The following is a 20,531-nucleotide window of genomic DNA, read 5'->3' as shown; positions in this document are numbered from 1 at the left end:
CACCTGAAAGTGGTTATTTTTTCAAGGATTTTTGCATAGCATACTTAGAAAAGAATGGATCAATCTCTTAAGAGTTAATTAATTGGACAAAAGGCTCTGTATAAATAGAAGATTATATTTCATATATCTCATATATGTAAATTGCTGAAAGAACATACTAACGGATAAGATGCATAAAAATTAAATTTTAAAAATACTGTATGTTGGGCAATTATTTTTAATTTGTAAGAAGTGATTATTAAACCAGTAAGCATTTATCCAGTGTACTATGTCAAATACAGATTTAAATTAAACACTATGGACCCAGAGGTAATAAAGAGTAATTCTTTGCAATGTATTCTTACAAGAGCTTTAAAAAGCATACGAGTGTAGAAATACATAGTACACATATATGCATGTTTATATACATTTATATACATATTTATTTAAATGTACATACATATTTTAAATGTATATATGTGCATATACTTTAAAATGTAAACCTTATTTTTAATAAAAATTGAATAAATATACAGTATATAATTCTTGAACTTACTTTTTAGTGGCACACACATATTGATCATGGATAACTTCCATGTAACATTACTTCACAGTGGTTTAGGATATAACATTACTCTCCTAATAATGGAAATTTATGTTACCTCTAGTTCTTCATTGTTACAAAAAGTGTTAAAGTGATTATCTTTGTACAGACTTTCTCATGAAAGTATTATAGTAGATTGGTTACAATATTTGAGATAGGATTTCTGGTTCAAAAGTCTGCTCATTTTAGATATTACACTATCCAAAACAAAATGCTTGATCAATTTACCTTCCATGTGTATAAGGGAGGGATTCCTTTCTGTTTTGGATTTTTTTTAATTCAGAAAATGAATTATGTGATGGCATTAGATGATCATGGAAAGTGAAGGAGCTTTTAAAATCGTATTGATTTCATCATTAGTTTACAAATGCACCTGGGACACAAAAATGTAATGATTTATCAGAAGCTATGGTTAATGAGTCAGAGTTAAGACTTTGGCTTACCCTAAATAATCTTGGCAGTCTTATTTTACCATGTCTGTTTTGGAATGTGGTATAGCAGGTGCCATGTTGAAAGAAACTCCCATTTATATTACATATGTTCATATGTTACAGTAAGATGCTTAATGTGGTAAAGTATTAATAACTCATTTTTGAAAGCATAAAGAGATATTCTAAGTATTACTTTGTAAACTCCTTAGTATTGAATAACCTGTGAAAATATAATGTATTGATCTTCTATTATTTATAATAAAATGTATATCATATTTTAAGCTGTTGGATTAAGCAAAGGGAGAAAGGATTAACTTTGGGCAAAATGTTTAAGACTATGTCTTCTTTTGTGGCCTCATGGTTTCTTCAAAACAATATAAATTAAGCATACCTAGAAGTTCTCTCACATTTGCTCCTGTGTCCTTGGATCAAGTCACTCAAAACATCTGTATCTGTAATATGAGGAGTCAATAAGCTCTATAGAGTGAATTAGCTCTCATTGTAAGAGATTGCACATTTACACATTTGTATGTAAAAGCAAATATTGATATAAAAGGAAAATATACACAAATATACTGAACATTTACAAAGCTAATAACTCAATATCCATGCTCAAATACTGTTCTTGACTTAGAATTTGAGTCTCTCCTCATCCATCTTATCAAAGTTTTGTAGATATTTTTCTAGATAATTGTTGGATTACAGCAATTTAATGCAAATGGATTGTAAATATTAATTGTAGATATTGAAAAATTGTAGGATTTCCTTAAATTAGTGAAAGTAACATTAAAAAACTCCTCAACTCATGGGAAAAAATGGATATAGATAATTGAATAAGAAAATGTAAGAAACAATGAACCCATGATATCCAGGGTCCTTTAAAAATAATGATTTTATTATCAAGTATTTAAAAGGAGACATAAAGAAAAATGAAAACTTTTGAATATAACCTTGTAATTGCCCTGTCAAAGGAAATAATGGGCTAGAGTGGTGGTGTACACCTGTAATCTTACTTGGGAGGCTAAGGCAGGATGATCACAAGTTCAAAGCCAGATGAAGCAATTCAGGGAGACCTTGTCTCAAGATTAAAAACTATAAAAGGGCTGGGGATACAGCACAGTGATAAACAGCCTCTGGGTTCAATCCCTAGTATCAAACAAACCAAACCAAAACAAAGTGGACTTTATCGTCATCATGCAGCATAACAGAGAATGTACTAAAAAAACCAAATTATTGTCCTCTCATTTTAATGAAAACCACACTAGGTTTTATTAAGCATAAATCATTGATTTTCATACTCATTTTCCTTCTGATCACTTTGATTTAAATTAGTTATTAACACTTTAATTGTTTATTTTTATAGTTTTTTAAAAATGGTAAGATATCCACAATGGTAAGATTCACTGTGGTATATTCATATAGGAAAGTTAGGTCAGATTCATTCCAATATTCTTTTCTTATCCCATCCTTCCTCTCTCTCCTTAAATCCCCTTAATCTAGTCCACTGATCTGCCTTCTATTTTTTTTAAACTTCACCCAACTTATTTGGATTAGCTTCTACATAACAGAGAAAACATTCAATCTTTGACTTTTGGGGTCTGCCTTTTTTTACTTAGGATAATCTCCAGTTTAATTCATTTACAAACAAATGTCATCTTTCTTTATGGCTAAGTAGTACTCTGTTGTATATATATATTATATTGTCTTTATCCACTCATCTGTGGAAGGGCACTTAGGTTTGTTCCATAGCTGGCCATTGTGAATTGTACTGCTATAAACATTGATGTGGCTATGTCACTGTAGTATACTAATTTTAAGTAATTTGTATATGTGCCAAAGAGTGGGAAAGCTAGAAATTTATATAATTGGTTTCAGGCTTTTCCTTTCTAATACAAGTATTTACAACTATAAATTTTCCTGTACTACTTCAAATTTTCCTATAAACACCCCTTTGGATACTTCTCATAAATTGTTTTTTTATTTTCATCCAGTTCTAAATATTTTTCATTTTTATTGTGACTTTTATATTTTGTCCATAGGTTATTTAAAAATATTTTCTTTAATTTCCAAATGTGTAGAGATTTGCCATATATCATTTAATTTTTGATTTATAGTTCAATTGGGAATTCATCTAAATATATAATAATTATGATTTTAGTCCCTTAAAATTTATTGAGACCCATTTTATTTCCTGGAATGTGGTCCATTTTGGTGAACATTTCATGTGCCCTTGAAAAGAATTTGTATTTCATCTTGTTGGTTGGAACATTGTAAAATATCAGGTAGTTTCAATTGCTGATTGAAATGGTGATACTGACATTTTTAATATAGTTAAAAATTTTCTGTCTACTTCTTCTATACATTACTGTGAGAGGACCATGGAAATAATTATATATGATTCTGGATCTATCTATCTTTGCAGATCTATCAGTTTTGGATTTGTCATTGATATATTTTAATAAGTAGGACTTAGATTATTTGCATTTAATTTAATAAACTGTGGTTGGGTTTAAATTTAGCAGTTTCCCATTACTTTATACTGTCTCATTTTTTTTTTATTTCTTGTCTTTTTCTATCTTCCTTTAGATGAATTTAATATTTTTTTAATGATTTCATTGTTCTGTCCAGTATTGACATATTACCAACACCTCTATATTTCTTCCTTTTTAACTTCTTTAGGCCATTGGTCCCCAAACTACATTCCTTGATCCACCATCAACTGAGAAAAACAAATTCTTGAGCCCCCTGCAAAGATCTGCATGGGAAGCTTTTGGGAAGAGAAGCTATGTTCTGTGAAGGCCTAAAGGGGATTCTAATGAAGTAGAATTAGAGAAACATTGACCTAGGTGTATAGTATACATCATTAGCTATCTCAATCCTCTTGAAATAATATTTTGCTCCTTTGTGTACTACCATTATTTCATCACACATTTTGATATCGATGTAATTGAAAGACATTTTTGTTTAGTACATAATTTGCCTGATATAAAATGGTTGGCATTTTGCTTTGTCTTTCAGCACTTTGAAGTTGTCACTTCATTGCCTTTTGATGTGTACAGTTTGTGACAAGAAACCCACAGTCATTCTCATTTTTCTTCTTCTATTTATAATATGTAGTATGACTTTTTCTTCCTTTTTGATACTCTGAAGCTTTTCTCTTTGCCACTGATTTTCAGCATTTTATTAAAGTTGACTTATTATGCTTTTCTTTGCCCTTATTCTCCTTAAGGATTCATGAAATCCTTGGATTTATAGGCTTGTTTTCAACAAATTTGAGAATAGAATTGGTAATTTTTTCTTTAAATACTTTTTTACCTTCTCCCTTGTCTTCTCTCCTGTTGAGGTGCCCTAGACATTATGTTAAAACAGTTTTTTGTTTGTTTGTTTGTTTTATTTTGTTTTGTTTTGTCTTTGTTCTCTGTACAATTCAATTTGGATAGATTCTAATGCTGTATTTCAAAATTTACTCATCTTTTCTTCTGTAATTCATATTATTCTGTTAACCCATCCACTTTATTTATTGTAAATTACATATTATTTCTAGATTTTCTATTTAGATCTCCAAAAATATTTTTCATTTTTCTTCTAGTCATGTTGACATTTCTCTTTGAACATGTGAAATGCTCATATCATCATGGTTTCAATATGATAATTCTGATAATTCTGTAATTTCTGTTATTCTGGGCTTGTTCCTAGTGAATGATCTTCTTCCTTGCAATAGTTTTCTAGCATTACCATAAGAAGATACCATTAATTGGTTGGATTAACAACAGACATTTTCTTTAGAGTTCTGAGGGCTGGAAGTTCAAGGTCAAGGTGTCAACATAGTTGGCTTCCTCCAAGGACTCCCTCCTTGCCTTACAGATGACTGTCCTTTAGCTGCCTCTTTATATGACTTTTTCCTCTATGCATGCATAACCATGGTATGTGTTTAAATTCTCTCTGTTTATAAGGATACAATCTCTCTCTCTCTCTCTCTCTCTCTCTCTCTCTCTCTCTCTCTCTCTCTCTCTCTCTCTCTCTCTTTCTCTTCCTGGTGGTCCTTGGGATTAAACCGAGGGCTTTGTACATGTCAGGCAAGTATTCAACTACTTAGCTACATCTAAGCCATACAGTCTTATTTTAACTTAATTCCTTAAAAGTCCTATCTGCAAATATAGTGACATTCTGAGGTACTGCCATTAGTCTTCAAAAACTGGGTTTGAGAGAGAGGAAAAAAAATCTGTAACCCTTCTAACTCTAGTTCATTTTTTTTTTTGTTTTAGAATTCCTGGGTTGTTTGTTTCACAAGGAGTTGAACTCAATTTTGAGGTTTAAATATCAGATGGCTGATTTTGATTTAGTTCTTTCAGTTGTATTGGACTTATTCTAGCATGCAATTATGTTACTTGGGTTCAGTTTGAGACTTGCTTTTAAGATTCATTAGCACAAGTCTGGAGTAACCTTTAATCTAATCCTAATTTTACCAGCATTCCTAGTGGCCCTTGCAAATAAGGTGACACCTTTATGAGAATACTGGCCATTGTCCATGCATTATAGATCTTTGCATTCTGGCTTGTGGTTAAACAAATTTTTCACAATCCTGTGTAAACTCTGAGAATTGTTTTGCCTATTGATTCTTGGTAGTTCTGTAACTGAATTTACATAGTCTCCTTTCAAATATGAGTAGATATTATTCAGCCTAAAACTCGAATATAGTCCTCCACAGCACACTGGACCTTCTTTCTATGGATCTTTCTTTCCTTCCTCATGCAGCTGCACAGATTCTGGCTGTTGGATTTTTTTGTTGTTGTTGTTGTTTTTGTTTTAAATTCTATTGGTTCTTCTTAGTTATACATATGGTAGAATCCATTTTGATATAATTATACAAGCAAGGAATATCTTATTCTTAATAAGACATCACTATCACTCTTGTGGATATACACAATGGTGGTATATTCATATATGTATTCATATATGTACATAGGAAAATTATGTTAGATTCATTCCACTGTGTTTCCTTGTGCTAGCTCCTCTCCCTTCCCTTCATTCCCCTTTGTCTAATGTAGTGAGTTTCTAGCTGTTTTGACCTCCATGAACTTCATTCTTTGTTTAGCCAGTGAGACTGCTTGAGTTTCCCCTGTCTGTGCTGCAGCCTATAGATTGCCCCTAGGCAATAAGAAGAGGGGATTGCTAAACTTAGCTAGCTATTTTTCCTCCTCTAGGCCCCCAGGAAACGTAGTTTTGGGCCGTCTATTGTCTGATGCCTGAAAATACTTGCTTCACATATTCTGTTTTTTCATTTTCTAGGTTTATTTTGTTTGTTTTCTATCTATCTGTCTATCTATTTATTTTTGTTGCAGTACTAGGGATTGAACCTAGGGCCTCCTATGTGCTAACCAAGTGCTCTACCATAGAGTATATCCCACCCTTTTTCTAGTTTCTTCATGCAAAAGGATAAATATATTCTTCTTTTACCCATTGTGACTGAAAGTAAAAATTCTATTTTTATAATTATTTGATTGTCTTAAGGTAAAAAGTTTTTATATAATATTTTCTTCAGTGTTCAGTATAAAGTTTTAGTATTTATTTAAATAAATTTCCCATTCATTCCTAGCACTAATTATTCTAAGATAATAAGGATATTTGCCCATGATATTATATAAGATGTTAATTATTTTAATATCCTAGGAATAAGCCAATGCAAATTAATAAGCTTTGGAAGAAGAAAAATTTACAATACTATTCATTTCTTGGGATCTATTTAGTCTATTTGTTAGTCATATGTGTTATTTAACTAATTAAAGTTTATGGTACAGAGTAAAAAACCTGCTTGATATTTGTCACAGTTCTTACATTGCATAAATAAAAAAGGAAAATGTGTTCAGATAAATGTGTTTTATTTCCATGCGGATAAGAATTTGTCACTTAAAATTATCCTTCCAAATTTTTAATGCCTTTTCTCACTCTTACCTTATGCATTACTACTCATTCAAATACACGTAGAAATTTTCATAAAGGCATATCAAGTGTCTAATGAAAGAAGAATTGTCATGGTCAAATGTGTTTAGTAATTGACACCTATCATTTTTTTCTCTTAATATTGTTTTGGACTTACTAGTGGCAGGTGATAAACAAATTGAAGCACACTATTCCGTCTGATCAAGAGGAAATTGGTGCTCATAGTTACATTTAAAAATTTTTCCTGAATTCTGGTATGAAAAAAAATGAGGTGAATAAATATTTTTCTGGTACATATTTACATTTGAAAGTCATTGGAAACTTCTTTCCCCCATGCAAAATAACAAGTTAACTTTATTAATACATTAAATCCATACTTATAAAGCATACTTCTTTTCCTGTTTGGCCTGATTTTGCACCTGATTTTTCCTTTATTTCACTTTCTTCCCAGGAAAACAGTTGGTGTTTTCTGTTGTGGACCCAGTTCAATTTCCAAGACTCTTCATAAATTAAGTAACCAGAACAATGCCTATGGAACAAGATTTGAATACAATAAAGAATCTTTTAGCTAAAACCCTATGTGATGAACCAGGACTCTAAAGAAGGAATGAGTGCAATTTCCAAGACTTGGAAGCTCAACTGAATCGAACAGTTGTGTTATGCCAAAGAGTAGCAAGCTTTTCTTATTTATGATTATTTAAAATGAAAATGCAGAGAATGTGGCAGCATGACAGGTCACATCACATGTTTAATCTGGAAACCAAAGACCTGAGGAATATCTGAAGTGGTGATTCACTTTTCAATGTTCAAATTACAAGAACACTATTAGATGCACACTGGTAATCTTTATGGCAAATTTGGGAACTCCCTGGTGAAGAGCTGAACTCACTCTGAAGCTGTTAGCTGTGGTCCTCTTTAAATTGTTTTTGGTTGAACAAATACAAGATTGAAAAAAATTAAAAATTCGTTGAAACTCAGATTACATTTCCTACATTGCATATAACAGAGTAGCTTTAATTTGGAGAGGCTCCAGGCAAATATATTTGATGTTTGAAAATGCAGCACATGATTCTAGTTGATACGGGTACTTTGTGTCAGTATCCAATCTTCTTCACCATTGATGCTAATACCTCTCTTTGTATCTGTACACAGCATGCTAACTGAACCTTCTGCAGATGTTGATATATCATCTATTTTTATGTTTTTCTCTCTTCTTTGTCCTCTGTCTAGTGAAATCTGTCCTTCTTTACTATCATTAGGCACAATGATTCAATAAGTTCTTTTCATCTCCTATTTACTTAATCTATTACTACTACATAGTAATGAAAATATCATTACTATAATTTTAAAGGGACATATATGCTAATAACATTTTTCCTTTTTCATTGTTTTAGCCCCTGCTATTTTTTTCACTCCCCTCACCCCCAGATATAGTTTGTCTAAGGTTTTAGCTCAAAGTACTTTGTCTGATTTGTACTCTGAGATCAAAGAGTACTATATTTGGTAGCAGGCACTGAAATATAAGTTTCATCTCTTTTGTCACACATTGCTAACCCCAAAATCCACTCCCAGTACTAGGATTGAACCCAGGGGCATTAAGCTACATCCTCAGATCTTTTTTAATTTTTATTTTGAGACAGGGTCTCACTAAATTGCCCAGACTGGTCTTGAACTTGCCATCCCCCTGCCTCAGTCTCTAGAGTAGCTGGATTACAGGTGTGTGTACATGTTGGTTTATGATGGAGACAGTTAAATTGTAGTCACATTCCTAAACAGGTACCTGCTGTTTTACTTTCTACAAAAGTAGATGTACCTCACTAGTTATTGAAATTTCAGTTTAGAATTAAGAGTGGTATTGTTGCACTGGGTGATGTCATAAATTCTTAGGATTAAAATTACTGTTGGGACTATGCTGTATGATTCCATCAGTTTGTAATGCCTGGCAGTTATATTCTTGCCTTAGAGGAAAAATCCTCTTTACTACCCTAAGAATTCAGGCATTCATACATTTAGTGACTTTTGTTCAGTAGACATCTATAAATTATCATCAAATAGAACAAATTTCTGAAATCAGCAATTCACTTGTCTGGTCTTTATTAAAATCTTGCAAATAACACAATATACTAGATGCTGTTGCCTTTTTTTTTTTTTTTTTTGCTATGATTCTACAATAGCAATCGAGCATGCTAAACCATTCAATGCTGTTCTTCATTTGCCTGGATTTTTTTCTTCTCCCTTCTGCAGAAAGAAGGTGAGTCAGAAAGTGATTAAAAAATGTGCAATGCTCCTGCAAATTTACATCTGAAAGCGTAATTAATAACTAGTACATCTTAGCAAAACTTTCTAGATTAAAAAGAATTTTCATGAAAACATGTAATGGAAAGAATTAGTAGAAATGAGTTTATGCAATCTTTATGTGCAATACTGACTTTACTGATCATAATGTATTTTTGTGCTTTCATTAGGGCATTTAATTTTGGTAATACAGTAATATTTTTTTAAAAGAAAGGTGGTATTTCAGACCAGGTTTGCTATGCTAAATGAAACTCCTTGCCTCTTCTAAATTCTAGTAGATGTTTAAATATTAATGTTCAACAGTTAAATTTTGTTTCTGTTTATAAGAATAAATTTAAAGCACATATGATATCTTCATTTTTCTTTGAAGAACTCTTTCTATATGGAATTGTTGTAGTACAAGTCTTCTATCACTAATTTTAATGGCAACACACAATAAAATTGAAATGGTGTCCTTGGAATTTCTATAAGCTCACCTTACCTTTGCAACAATAAAGCTGTAACATTTGTTCACAAATTTTCCATGTTTCAGAAGCAATCTGTTCCTCAGGAATTAGCATTTGAGTGCACATTAGCCTGTTAGCCTCAGGAATTGGGATTATCAGCATCACAGGCTACTGGTGTGACTAGGACAAATGACCTCTCACACTGGGGCTAAAGTTTCTGAAGTTAAAGTTAAGATTGGTAATTCTTAATTTTTGAGAACTTAATTCAAAATAAATATTGTGCCACACAATACATTGCATATAACATTCGGGACTACAAAAACAATGTTTAGTAGCAAGAACAGATATTTAAGAACTTCTGATAATAAAAAGGTTATTATTATAGGCCTTTCTTCCTATACATTTTTTTTCTTTGGTCTTTTGGAAGAAACTATCAATTTTGTATAGGATTATACTAAGGAATTTATGGGCAAACAAATTCCCTTTGTATTTTCCTAAAAAAATAGACTGATGGTACCTTCTATCATTTCTTAAACTTCCTGACTCCCCTTATATGTGTAAGGGAATTTTTTAGTTTTACATGTAAATAATAATCATAAAAACCTCAGATTTGAATACATACATTCATATGTGCATGTATTTGGGGCTTGTTTTACTTTTAACCAGTGACTTCAGGTGAAAATGAAATGCTTGATAGTTATTCATTTAGGGACTTAAAAATTTCAGTTGAGTGACTATGATAGTACAAACATCTGAAAAAAAAACCACCACAATTTAGACCAGGCATGGGTTGAATTGAATTGATTTAATCTACATAGCCATATTATTTCCAACTATCCCTTCCCTAATCAGTTTTTACTTGGATTACCTATGGAAGGTAATAGATTGAAATTATAAAATATTGTCAAAAAATCTTGTTAGAGACAAAAAGGCTGTTGGCATCAATAGATAATGCTGATGTTGAAGAATCTGCATTATATTAAAGAGAGAAACTTTTCAGGAAAAGTTTTTGCTTTTCTCCTTAAGGATGGTTGCCACGCTGACCAGAGATTTTTTTCAAGTCAGTCAACGGGGCAAATCTTTGTTTCTACTAAACAGTTTATTATTTTTGTCATAGCTTGGATTTTTTTATATTCAATATATTACAGAAATACAAAACACTGATGGGATTCTTATTTTGCTTATTATGCAGTTAAGGAAACTGATGCCCTAAGAGAGAGATTATAACTTGTCTTAAATCATTGAGATTGTAACAGAGCTGTGGCCAGTGCTCAATTTTTCTAGTTATTGCTACTAAAAGGCTCTTTTCACACCCCCCTGCCGAAATATACATCTAATACAAAATCTAGTCTCTTTAGTTTGAGTCTCCTTATAAAACTCCTAGTCAGTGTTGGGTGAAAAATAAGGTACTCAGCAGTAATTCCAGATGCAGATACAGACAGTCACATTTTTTCCAATTTGTGTTCTGATTCTAAATTTGTTAGCCTTATATGTTTTGCCTGATAGAACATATTTTCAGATATCAGTTTTCAAAACTGATAATTACGTTAAAGATACTAGACTCTACAGAACTTTGCATTGAAAGGATACATAGTTGTAAAATTTCTAGGAAATACTAATACTGTAGTTTTAAATTAAGGTTCATAAATGAAGGTCACAACTTTACCAGCTTTTTAACTACCCAGAAAAATATTAATATTAAAACAAGTGACTGTTGTTCTCTGTTTACATAACCATAACTTGCTTCTTGTCCAGGAGGAAAGAACCAGCCTTTTGAAAGTCAGTAAACAGGAAATACATGGAATCAAGCTTAATGAGATTGGCATTTATTTCAGCCACCAAAAAACAATGAGAGCCCACTGTTTTTCTCTGTCTAAATACTGGCTTTGTTGCCCCAACTTCTTTATTCCATTTTGTATTTTATTAAAGGACAGAGTTACAAAAGTTAGCTAGACTAAATTTTCCTAAGAAAAAACTCAGAAGATTTCCAATATCTAGCAAAGAAGAGTCCAATAAAAGAGACTAAAGGTTATGTAAATTTTTTAAAATAAGCAGAAACTAAATAATGTTGCTTTAGAGCAAATACCAATATTGTAAATGTACTGTGCTACCCTATATATTTAAGAATTGCTTGGTGAAGATACGAACATTCTCATAGAAGCAAAAGTAGAAAGAAAAAACAAATTATAGAAATAAAAATTATTTAAAACATCAGAATGTAATCCTCCTATCTTATAAGATGCTCAGGTTGAGTGTTAAAACTGGTTATTAATTTGGTTTGGGAAAAAAAATTTAAAGAACCCAGTGTCTGTTTTTAGGGAGCTTTTCACATTTTCATTGGCACTATAATTTAAAAGAAATTTTGTCTTTTATCAAAATTATATCTCACTTCTTTTAAAAACAGAGTTCTGTGAGCTGCTATTTGACCTAGAGAAGACCCTAGCATTCCTGATGAAAATCAGCATTACATAAATATGCTCATGTACATGACAATAAAGAAGGGGAGGGTGCCATGCATTGCTGAGTGACACACACCATAATATTCTGTCATTGAATGGTGATATTTCACAGGTCTTATTCTTCCACCCAGAGAATGAAAACATTCTTAATACATGCAGAAACGGAAAACCACAGTATCTCTGTTGTATCATTACAGTGTATCAATTCACCTTATCAGCACATTTATTTGAACCTCATTATCAATTCAGTATAAATTGATTTCAGGAGTGAGAAGTCTACACAATGCATATACTTATGACCAGATAATTTGCTTATCTGGTCATAAGTATATTGTGGCCTACACATTAGCTAGGGAGATACTATTAAATCTTTTTCCCCCCTTTCTTCTTGGGAGAGACCCAAAGGAATGCAAATTACTGCATGTATGTCAGAATGGGATCTGTGTGGTACTCTATGGTGCTATTAGAATTGCTGCACATATTCCACAGGTACCCAGGGGCTGTGATTTAAGAAAGTATCAACTTTTGAGTCAGCGTGGCATCTTTTTTTTTTAATTTTTTATTTTTTTATTGGTTGTTCACAACATTACAAAGCTCTTGACATATCATATTTCATACATTAGATTGAAGTGGGTTATGAACTCCCAATTTTACCCCAAATGTAGATTGCAGAATCACGTCGGTTACACATCCACAATTTTACATAATGCCCAATTAGTAATTGTTGTATTCTGCTATCTTTCCTATCCCCTACTATCCCCCCTCCCCTCCCCTCCCATCTTCTCTCTCTACCCCATCTACTGTAATTCATTACTCTCCTTGTTTATTTTCCCATTCCCCTCACAACCTCTTATATGTAATTTTGAATAGCAATGAGGGTCTCCCTTCATTTCCATGCAATTTCCCTTTACTCTTCCTTTCCCTCCCATCTCATGACTCTGTTTAATATTAGTCTTTTCTTCCTGCTCTTCCTCCTTGCTCTGTTCATAGTTGCTCTCATTATATCAAAGAAGACATTTGGTATTTGTTTTTTAGGGATTGACTATCTTCACTAAGCATAATCTGCTCTAGTGCCATCCATTTCCCTGCAAATTCTATGATTTTGTCATTTTTTATTGCTGCATAGTACTCCATTGTGTATAGATGCCACATTTTTTTTTATCCATTCATCTATTGAAGGGCATCTGGGTTGGTTCCACAGTCTAGCTATTGTGAATTGTGCTGCTATGAACATCGATGTGGCAGCATCCCTGTAGCATGCTCTTTTAAGGTCTTCAGGGAATAGTCCGAGAAGGGCAATAGCAGGGTCAAATGGTGGTTCCATTCCCAGCTTTCCCAGGAATCTCCAAACTGCTTTCCAAATTGGCCGCACCAATTTGCAGTCCCACCAGCAATGTACAGGAGTACCCTTTTCTCCACATCCTCGCCAGCACTTGTTGTTGTTTGACTTCATAGTGGCTGCCAATCTTACTGGAGTGAGATGGTATCTTAGGGTGGTTTTGATTTGCATTTCTCTGACTGCTAGAGATGGTGAGCATTTTTTCATGTACTTGTTGATTGATTGTATGTCCTCCTCTGAGAAGTGTCTGTTCAGATCCTTGGCCCATTTGTTGATTGGGTTATTTGTTATTGTCTAATTTTTTGAGTTCTTTGTATACTCTGGATATTAGGGCTCTATCTGAAGTGTGAGGAGTAAAAATTTGTTCCCAGGATGTAGGCTCCCTATTTACCTCTCTTATTGTTTCTCTTGCTGAGAAAAAACTTTTTAGTTTAAGTAAGTCCCATTTGTTGATTCTTGTTATTAACTCTTGTGCTATGGGTGTCCTATTAAGGAATTTGGAGCCCGACCCCACAATATGTAGATCAGAGCCAACTTTTTCTTCTATCAGACACAGAGTCTCTGATTTGATATCAAGCTCCTTGATCCATTTAGAGTTAACTTTTGTGCATGGCGAGAGGAAGGGATTCAGTTTCATTTTTTTGCATATGGATTTCCAGTTTTCCCAACACCATTTGTTGAAGATGCTATCCTTCCTCCATTGCATGCTTTTAGCCCCTTAGATCTGGGTGTTCTCCATGGGCTAATAACCTTTATTTAAAGATGATGATTATCTGCATACCAAATGCCATTAAAAGGAAATTATATTTATTTTCTTGTCTTTTTGTTAGACTTTGTTTTAAAATGAAAGGTAAGAATAACAGACATAATTTTAAGAGGTGGGAATAATAGACTGAGGCTGTTCTATCTTGAGACTGACAAGTGTTAGCATTTATTTCATCACCTCCAAAGTGTGTGGAATGAATGGGATTTGGGGTTAGGATTCAGAGGACTTGGAGCCTCCATCCCTGGAATGTATTAGACTACTTAATTAAAAACAAGAATAATGTCTAATTTATAGGGATGCCATATGAAAGAATGTGGGGGAAGGAACAAAAGGGATAGGGAAGAGAGTGGTTTCCTTGCAAATCATCCTTCGTAGGTTTTTTGATAACAATAAAAATAAAGCACTATTCTAAGAAAATATAAACAGAAGCTTTTCCATTGTAACTAGAAGCTTTAGTACTTGATTTGATTTTCTGGGCAAGTTGAGAAGTAGCCACAAACAAACCCACACCACTATCTCTCTTTGTTCTTCTGAGATCCCTATAAACAAAGTCACCTGTTACATCTAGCATAGGATATGCTTTCTGAATTCCTCTTGGCTAATTTTGTTTCTGGAGATAGTTTATTGATTTACGAAACTTGAGTTTGGAATTGTTGGAGGGTAATATGAGTTATCCTGCTTATTTAAGATTTGATTGAGGAAAATGTAGGTATTTTCAAGACACCCAGTGAATTAAAACCTGTGTTTTAGAACCAGAAAGAATTCTATAAAAGAAAAAAAAAAGCTACAGCATCATAACTACTCTTTTCAGGTGGGAATAAATTTATTGTTCTCTTCCTCTTACCAAAGAGATGTTACATCTGTGTTTTCATCAAACCTCACATTATTTAAATTGCGTGTGTTCATCTTTATGTTGGATTATAAGAAAAACTGCTTGAGTGAAAATGGAATTTGACAATAGAGTGTAGAATACTTTCAAGCTGTTACAGTGTTCCAATGTGGCAGGTTTGCAATTGGAGGAAGTGCAGTCCACCTATCAAAATGTGAGGTGTTCCACAGGGCAGTGTGGCATTTGAATCTTGTCTAGTTAAATAGAAGTGTGAGGTTATTTATGTATGTATATATATATATTGCTATAAAATCATAGTACATTTATAGAAAATCTTTATTGCTTTGGGAAATGACCTTTATTTGTTTAAAAACTAAGCAAATAAAATTTGAACAATTATACCACTCTCCTATCATAAACTAATTGTCCATTTTGGATAGTAACAATGAAGAATTTTCCCTAGGATTTTCAGAACAGCATAGTATTGTTTTTGTCCAGTGAAAGTCCAAATGATCAGGCCAATAATATAATAATCAAGTAATGTTTAAGAAGTGCTCTTTTGAAACACTTTGAGGATGGTTTAATTTCTAAGTTATCAATACTTTTGTAATTTTCCTTTCAGTCGGATAACTAATTGTCGGATAACTAAATTTAATGTGCTGAGTTAGGGATTTTGGTTTTATTTTTTGTTTGTGTTTTAGTATTATTCTAAAATCTTATAATTGTGCCCACTAAAATTCAAACTACCTATTTATACAATTTTAAAACACTGAAGTTATGTTATTCTGAACAGAAAATTAATAAAACATAAAACATATGCTTATTATGAGATCAAAATTAGTTTTTATATTCAGTTATTGAAGATTCCAGTTTTACTAAACATTATGTATAATTTACATATTTACACCCATGTAATAATTCCTGCTTAGAGGTATCTGTTTTTTCCAATTCATTACCCTCTGCCTGTTTTGAATATCTGTAAACTATACAAATGATTAATAACAATAGGGTAACTCACACATTCATTCTGACATTTAAATTGGTGGGGTTTGAAATGCTTGTAATAAGCAAATCCTGGAGACTAGCATTCTGATGCCATCTGAAAATTGACTTTCCCATCAGTAATGTGTAGACCATTATTTTCTCTAAGAACCATTCTATTTTGTTTTTCTGTGTTAGGTGTGAATTTCAGGAGAATGTGTGCTTTAGTGGTGGACTAGATGAGTAAAACTGCTTTGTATATAAAATTGTGCTCACCCTTAGGTCCTAAGATATGCCTAGTACAGTACACAAAATTGGAATGATTCCTGCATCAGGAAAGTGAAAAGATTTCTACAGAATCAAAGATATTATTTTATCTGTTTCTAAATGTATGCTTCTTGCATTAAATTTTTATTCATTTTATTTTCTATAGTCTACTTGTCATTCATGAGTCCAACCAGAAGCTGTGGTGCTCCAACTTAGAGTTTTGTTTTGTTTTGGGGTACTAAGGATTGAACTCAGCTGCATCAACACTGAGCTACATCTCCAGCCCTTTTTATTATTATTATTATTATTATTTTAATTTTGAGAGAAGTTCTCACTAAATTAATTACAGTCTTGCTAAGTTGTTGTGGCTGACACAGAACTTGTGATCCTTCTGTCTCAGACTCCTATATCTCTGGGATTACAGGCATGTGCCACTCTGTCACAATATGTGATGGAATCAGGGTCACGCCAGGTATGTTGGGCTGGCAATAACACACACACACATTCACACACACACACACACACACACACACACACACACAAACACTGAAAATACCTTTTTCGGGGTCAGGATGGCTCTGCAGCCTCAAGAATCAATGCTGGAGGGCATGGAGAGCAAGGGAGGCAAGAGGCAAGAGATAAGAGGCAGGCAAGATAGCAAGCAAACCTGAAACCCCCCTATTTATTGGGAAGAAGCCATTCATAGAATATTCCACCCAAATAAGGCAAGGGATTGGGTTTCGGAGGGTGGAGTCTTGCTTGGTGATGTCTTGTGGTCAGCAGATTGACAGACATCTTGGAAAGCCACACCTGTCTCAGGTGCTGTGTGAGATCAAAGGCAGAGCAAGCGAAAAGGCACACATAAGTCACACAGCCCAGTCAGAGCAGAACATGCCAGTAATCCCAGAGATATAGAAGTATGAGACAGGAGGATCACAAGTTCTAGGCCAGCCACAGCAACTTAGCAAGGCTGTGAGTAATTTAGTGATCAGCTAAGTTCCCTCATACTTCAAATGTGCATAGCTCACACACACGGAGCCCATGGTGACTCGCGACACCCCACACCAGAAACTTATAGCTTTTAGTAGTGATAACTTCTTCATAGGGTTTAACCAGCTTATTTCATCAAGTGATACTGAATTTTTCAGTCAATTCCTACCACACTGCAGCCTTTCAAGCAATTTATTTGTAAAGAATCTGCTTTTCTGAGATGGTGCTTGCCCCTTGTTTTCCCAAAGCTGTCATACATTCTGAAATGGACATTTTAATAAGTCAAGTTCAAATGCATTTAGAAAACAAGATGATCAGTTATGTACTTGCAATCCTTATGTGCATTATTTGTTTCGTGTCACATTTAGGTCATGAGTGCATGATTTAATAGCATTTATGTCATAAAATTACTAATAAGCAGTAGTCAGTGAGAGAAGGACACAAAAGATAAAGGAGGAAAAATGTTTTGGGGGATGTGCATATTTTTATATTTTGAGAGTATAAATATCTGCTATATTTTTTCCTGGAATCTAAGCATCTTCTGTCTAGTCACTTGTTTAGTCCCACAGATCCTCAGTGTTCTTATTCTAATTTAGGAGTCATGTATTGACTTTTACAAAGAATGGTTCTGAACTAAGCTATTTTCATAAATTATTTCACTATTGTTTATCATGAATGGTCTTCACAATGTATCATGCTGTGGAAACTCTAATGGAGATCTTTGCCATCTTCATATTAGAAAATTGATTCCTAGAGTCACTGGAAGTTGTATCTCATCAGCATACCTTCACTTCCTGCTGGGGAGTTTCCTCTGAGCAGTTCCCTTTTATTAGTGTCATGATTTCACCAGCTTAGGTTCGTGATTTTCCTTTAATAAGAGTGTCACCTTGTTAAATATAACTTGTGTCTTCTCCAGAATTTTTAGTGATCCTTACTTTTATGGAGGTCCTTGACATGATAAGGTGAGGTAGGGGGCATATTGTCTCTTAAGGGTTAAGTGTGTTTATTCTATTTTCATTTTTTCTTTGTTCACTGAAAGCTATTTTTTGTTGTTGTTGATTTTTACTTTCATTCTTGTATTTAATATGTATCACATTCTCTCTAGTTACCAGACATTAGGCACATAATGACGCAGACCTTGTCATTATGGAGATTATAGTTTTGTAGGAGAGAATGCATTCAATTATACAAGTAAAATAGATAAGAATGATAAGTAGTGGTAAATACTGTAAAGGAAAAGTAAAGTGTGTGAAAAGAGATTATGAGGGAAAGATCTCAGATTAGGAAGGTTGTTTTGAGGAGATGGCATTTAAGGAGATCCAAACTGAATTAGGAGCAAGGGTGGAAGTCAGGGTGAGGTCATCAGATGGGAGGAAGAATCATACATTTAACAGGCTGAAATAAATTCAGTGTGAGGTGCAGAAGAGCATGAGAAAGCACTGGAGAGGCAGACAGGGTCTGAAATAGGGAGGCCTTTGTTTAGGATGTGTAATTTAACTGGAGAGAAATGTTAAATTTCTGAAGGGTCTTAAGTGCGCTTTTGTTGCTTCTATAGCTATATGGATTAGAAGAAGGAAGGAGGGGAAGCTAGAATCCAGTCAAGAGGTTATTGCAGTACTTTCAACAATGGATGATAATGGCTTTGACTAGAATTAAAATAGATGACTGTGACCCTGACAGCAGGTCAGAATGAAGTGGAGACATGCCAAACTTATTGTCTATTGAGAGTGGAAGAAAAGGACCACTGAGAGATTACATATGAAAGGCAGCAAAACATAATGTATCAGAGGAGGCTTCCAAGTTTTTGCAGAAGAAATGGCTTGGGTGCAAGTGGAAGGCTGGAGGAGGAACTGATCTTTAGAGATCCTAAGTGTTAACTTTTAGAAGTGCTAAGTTTTAATTCCTGTAGGCTATTTAAGTAATGCAAACTATTAAGACAAATTAGTCAAAAGTTCTGAAAATAAGATTGGACTATATATGTAAATTATATATCACAATAATTCCAGAGATTCATAAAAGACATGGAATGAAAGTGTCTGTGAGCAGTAGTGCTACAGAGTACAGATTGCTCCTTCAGAAGCAAAGCACTATTCTCCCAAATGTTGGTGTTGGCTGCTGTTGGTTTACAGCAGGGTCCATCTCCTTACCTAAGTTTATGCATCTTCACATGGGGCAACTCACATAAAATGATAAGACACAGAAATAGAATAAGTTCTGAAGACCTTGCCTTCATGTGGGTCGATTCTGAAAGAACAGCCCAGGTTTTGCTTGCTTTAGGATCAGCTAAGACTTCTGAGAACCCAAGTGAAGACAGCTAGTGCCAGCTGTCTTAGGAAGCATGTGAAGCAGTCTCTGAAGAAGTGTTCATACTAGGGCTGGGTGGGCCTTATTTAATCAGTTGTGAAGCAATTTAAAGAGGGCTTTGCTATCTCTGGGTAAGGAAACCCCCATCTGTGAACAAGGTCCTTGGTGTCCTAGTCTCAGTCTGTTATCTTACTAGGTAGAAAGGACTAACAAACATTTTTAGTCAATCCCTTGTATTTGTTATAAGCTGACTCCAAGTGATAAATACATATGTATGTGTAATTGTTTGAATGTGTGTGCTTATGTGTGTGCATTCAAATCCATCCCAGCTGCTGAGCCTATAGGGTTGGTTGAAGCCTTGACTGCATTGCATTTGTATTCTAATTCCCATACTCTGCTTCCTTACTCCATTGGAGACGCTATTCTTGCAAATACTCCCTAACAAACATTGTTCATCTTTATCAATTCCTTAGTCTGTTTCTAAGGAAACCCTAATTAGAAATTTTTCAATATCCAGGGGTAGAAGAGTTGAACCTTAAGGAATGCTGAGAAGATAAAGCCAAAGAAGAAGAAAAAGCATGAGTGTGTTATCTCCCAGATTAAGAGTGATTAAGAAAAGAGAAATCAGGAATGCACAATGGTGCCCAAAGAGCAAGTAAAATGACTAGTAGAAGTGTTACCTGATATATCAACATAGACTCCAATGGTGACCTGGGTAAGAAGTATTCCAGTGGGAAGGTAGAACAGAAAATACACTAGTGTAGGGTAAGTAGGAAACAAGGGAATACAGCTCACAAATGTAAACAGTTATGTCAGGAAGTTTGGCTATTAACAAAAAATAGGGCAAAGCTAATTGCAAATGTGGTATTGATGGAGAGTGATTTTCTTTTTAAGTTGCATA

At 33.8% G+C, this 20,531-nt stretch overlaps 1 protein-coding gene across 6 annotated transcripts in view; it reads left to right on the top strand.

The window, feature by feature from the left end:
* Positions 1-20,531, top strand: part of Nox4 (NADPH oxidase 4) — a 271,262-nt gene that overhangs the window by 156,170 nt on the left and 94,561 nt on the right. For 4 of the 6 annotated variants that reach the window (XM_078046848.1, XM_005339204.3, XM_040285078.2 and 1 more), the window contains one exon: positions 7,406-9,766. The exons of the other annotated variants lie outside the window; for them this stretch is intronic. In XM_078046848.1, the coding sequence (XP_077902974.1) occupies positions 7,406-7,462 (57 nt within the window). In that variant the 3' untranslated portion in view covers positions 7,463-9,766. Of the gene's footprint in view, positions 1-7,405; positions 9,767-20,531 lie in introns of those variants that run through there. 6 annotated transcript variants of the gene reach the window in all.

This window comes from Ictidomys tridecemlineatus, chromosome 4 (genome assembly GCF_052094955.1).
Source record: "Ictidomys tridecemlineatus isolate mIctTri1 chromosome 4, mIctTri1.hap1, whole genome shotgun sequence".
Classification (NCBI taxonomy): Eukaryota; Metazoa; Chordata; class Mammalia; order Rodentia; family Sciuridae; genus Ictidomys; species Ictidomys tridecemlineatus.
Note: the sequence above shows the minus strand (reverse complement) of the source record. Positions and strands in the feature narration are given on the sequence as shown.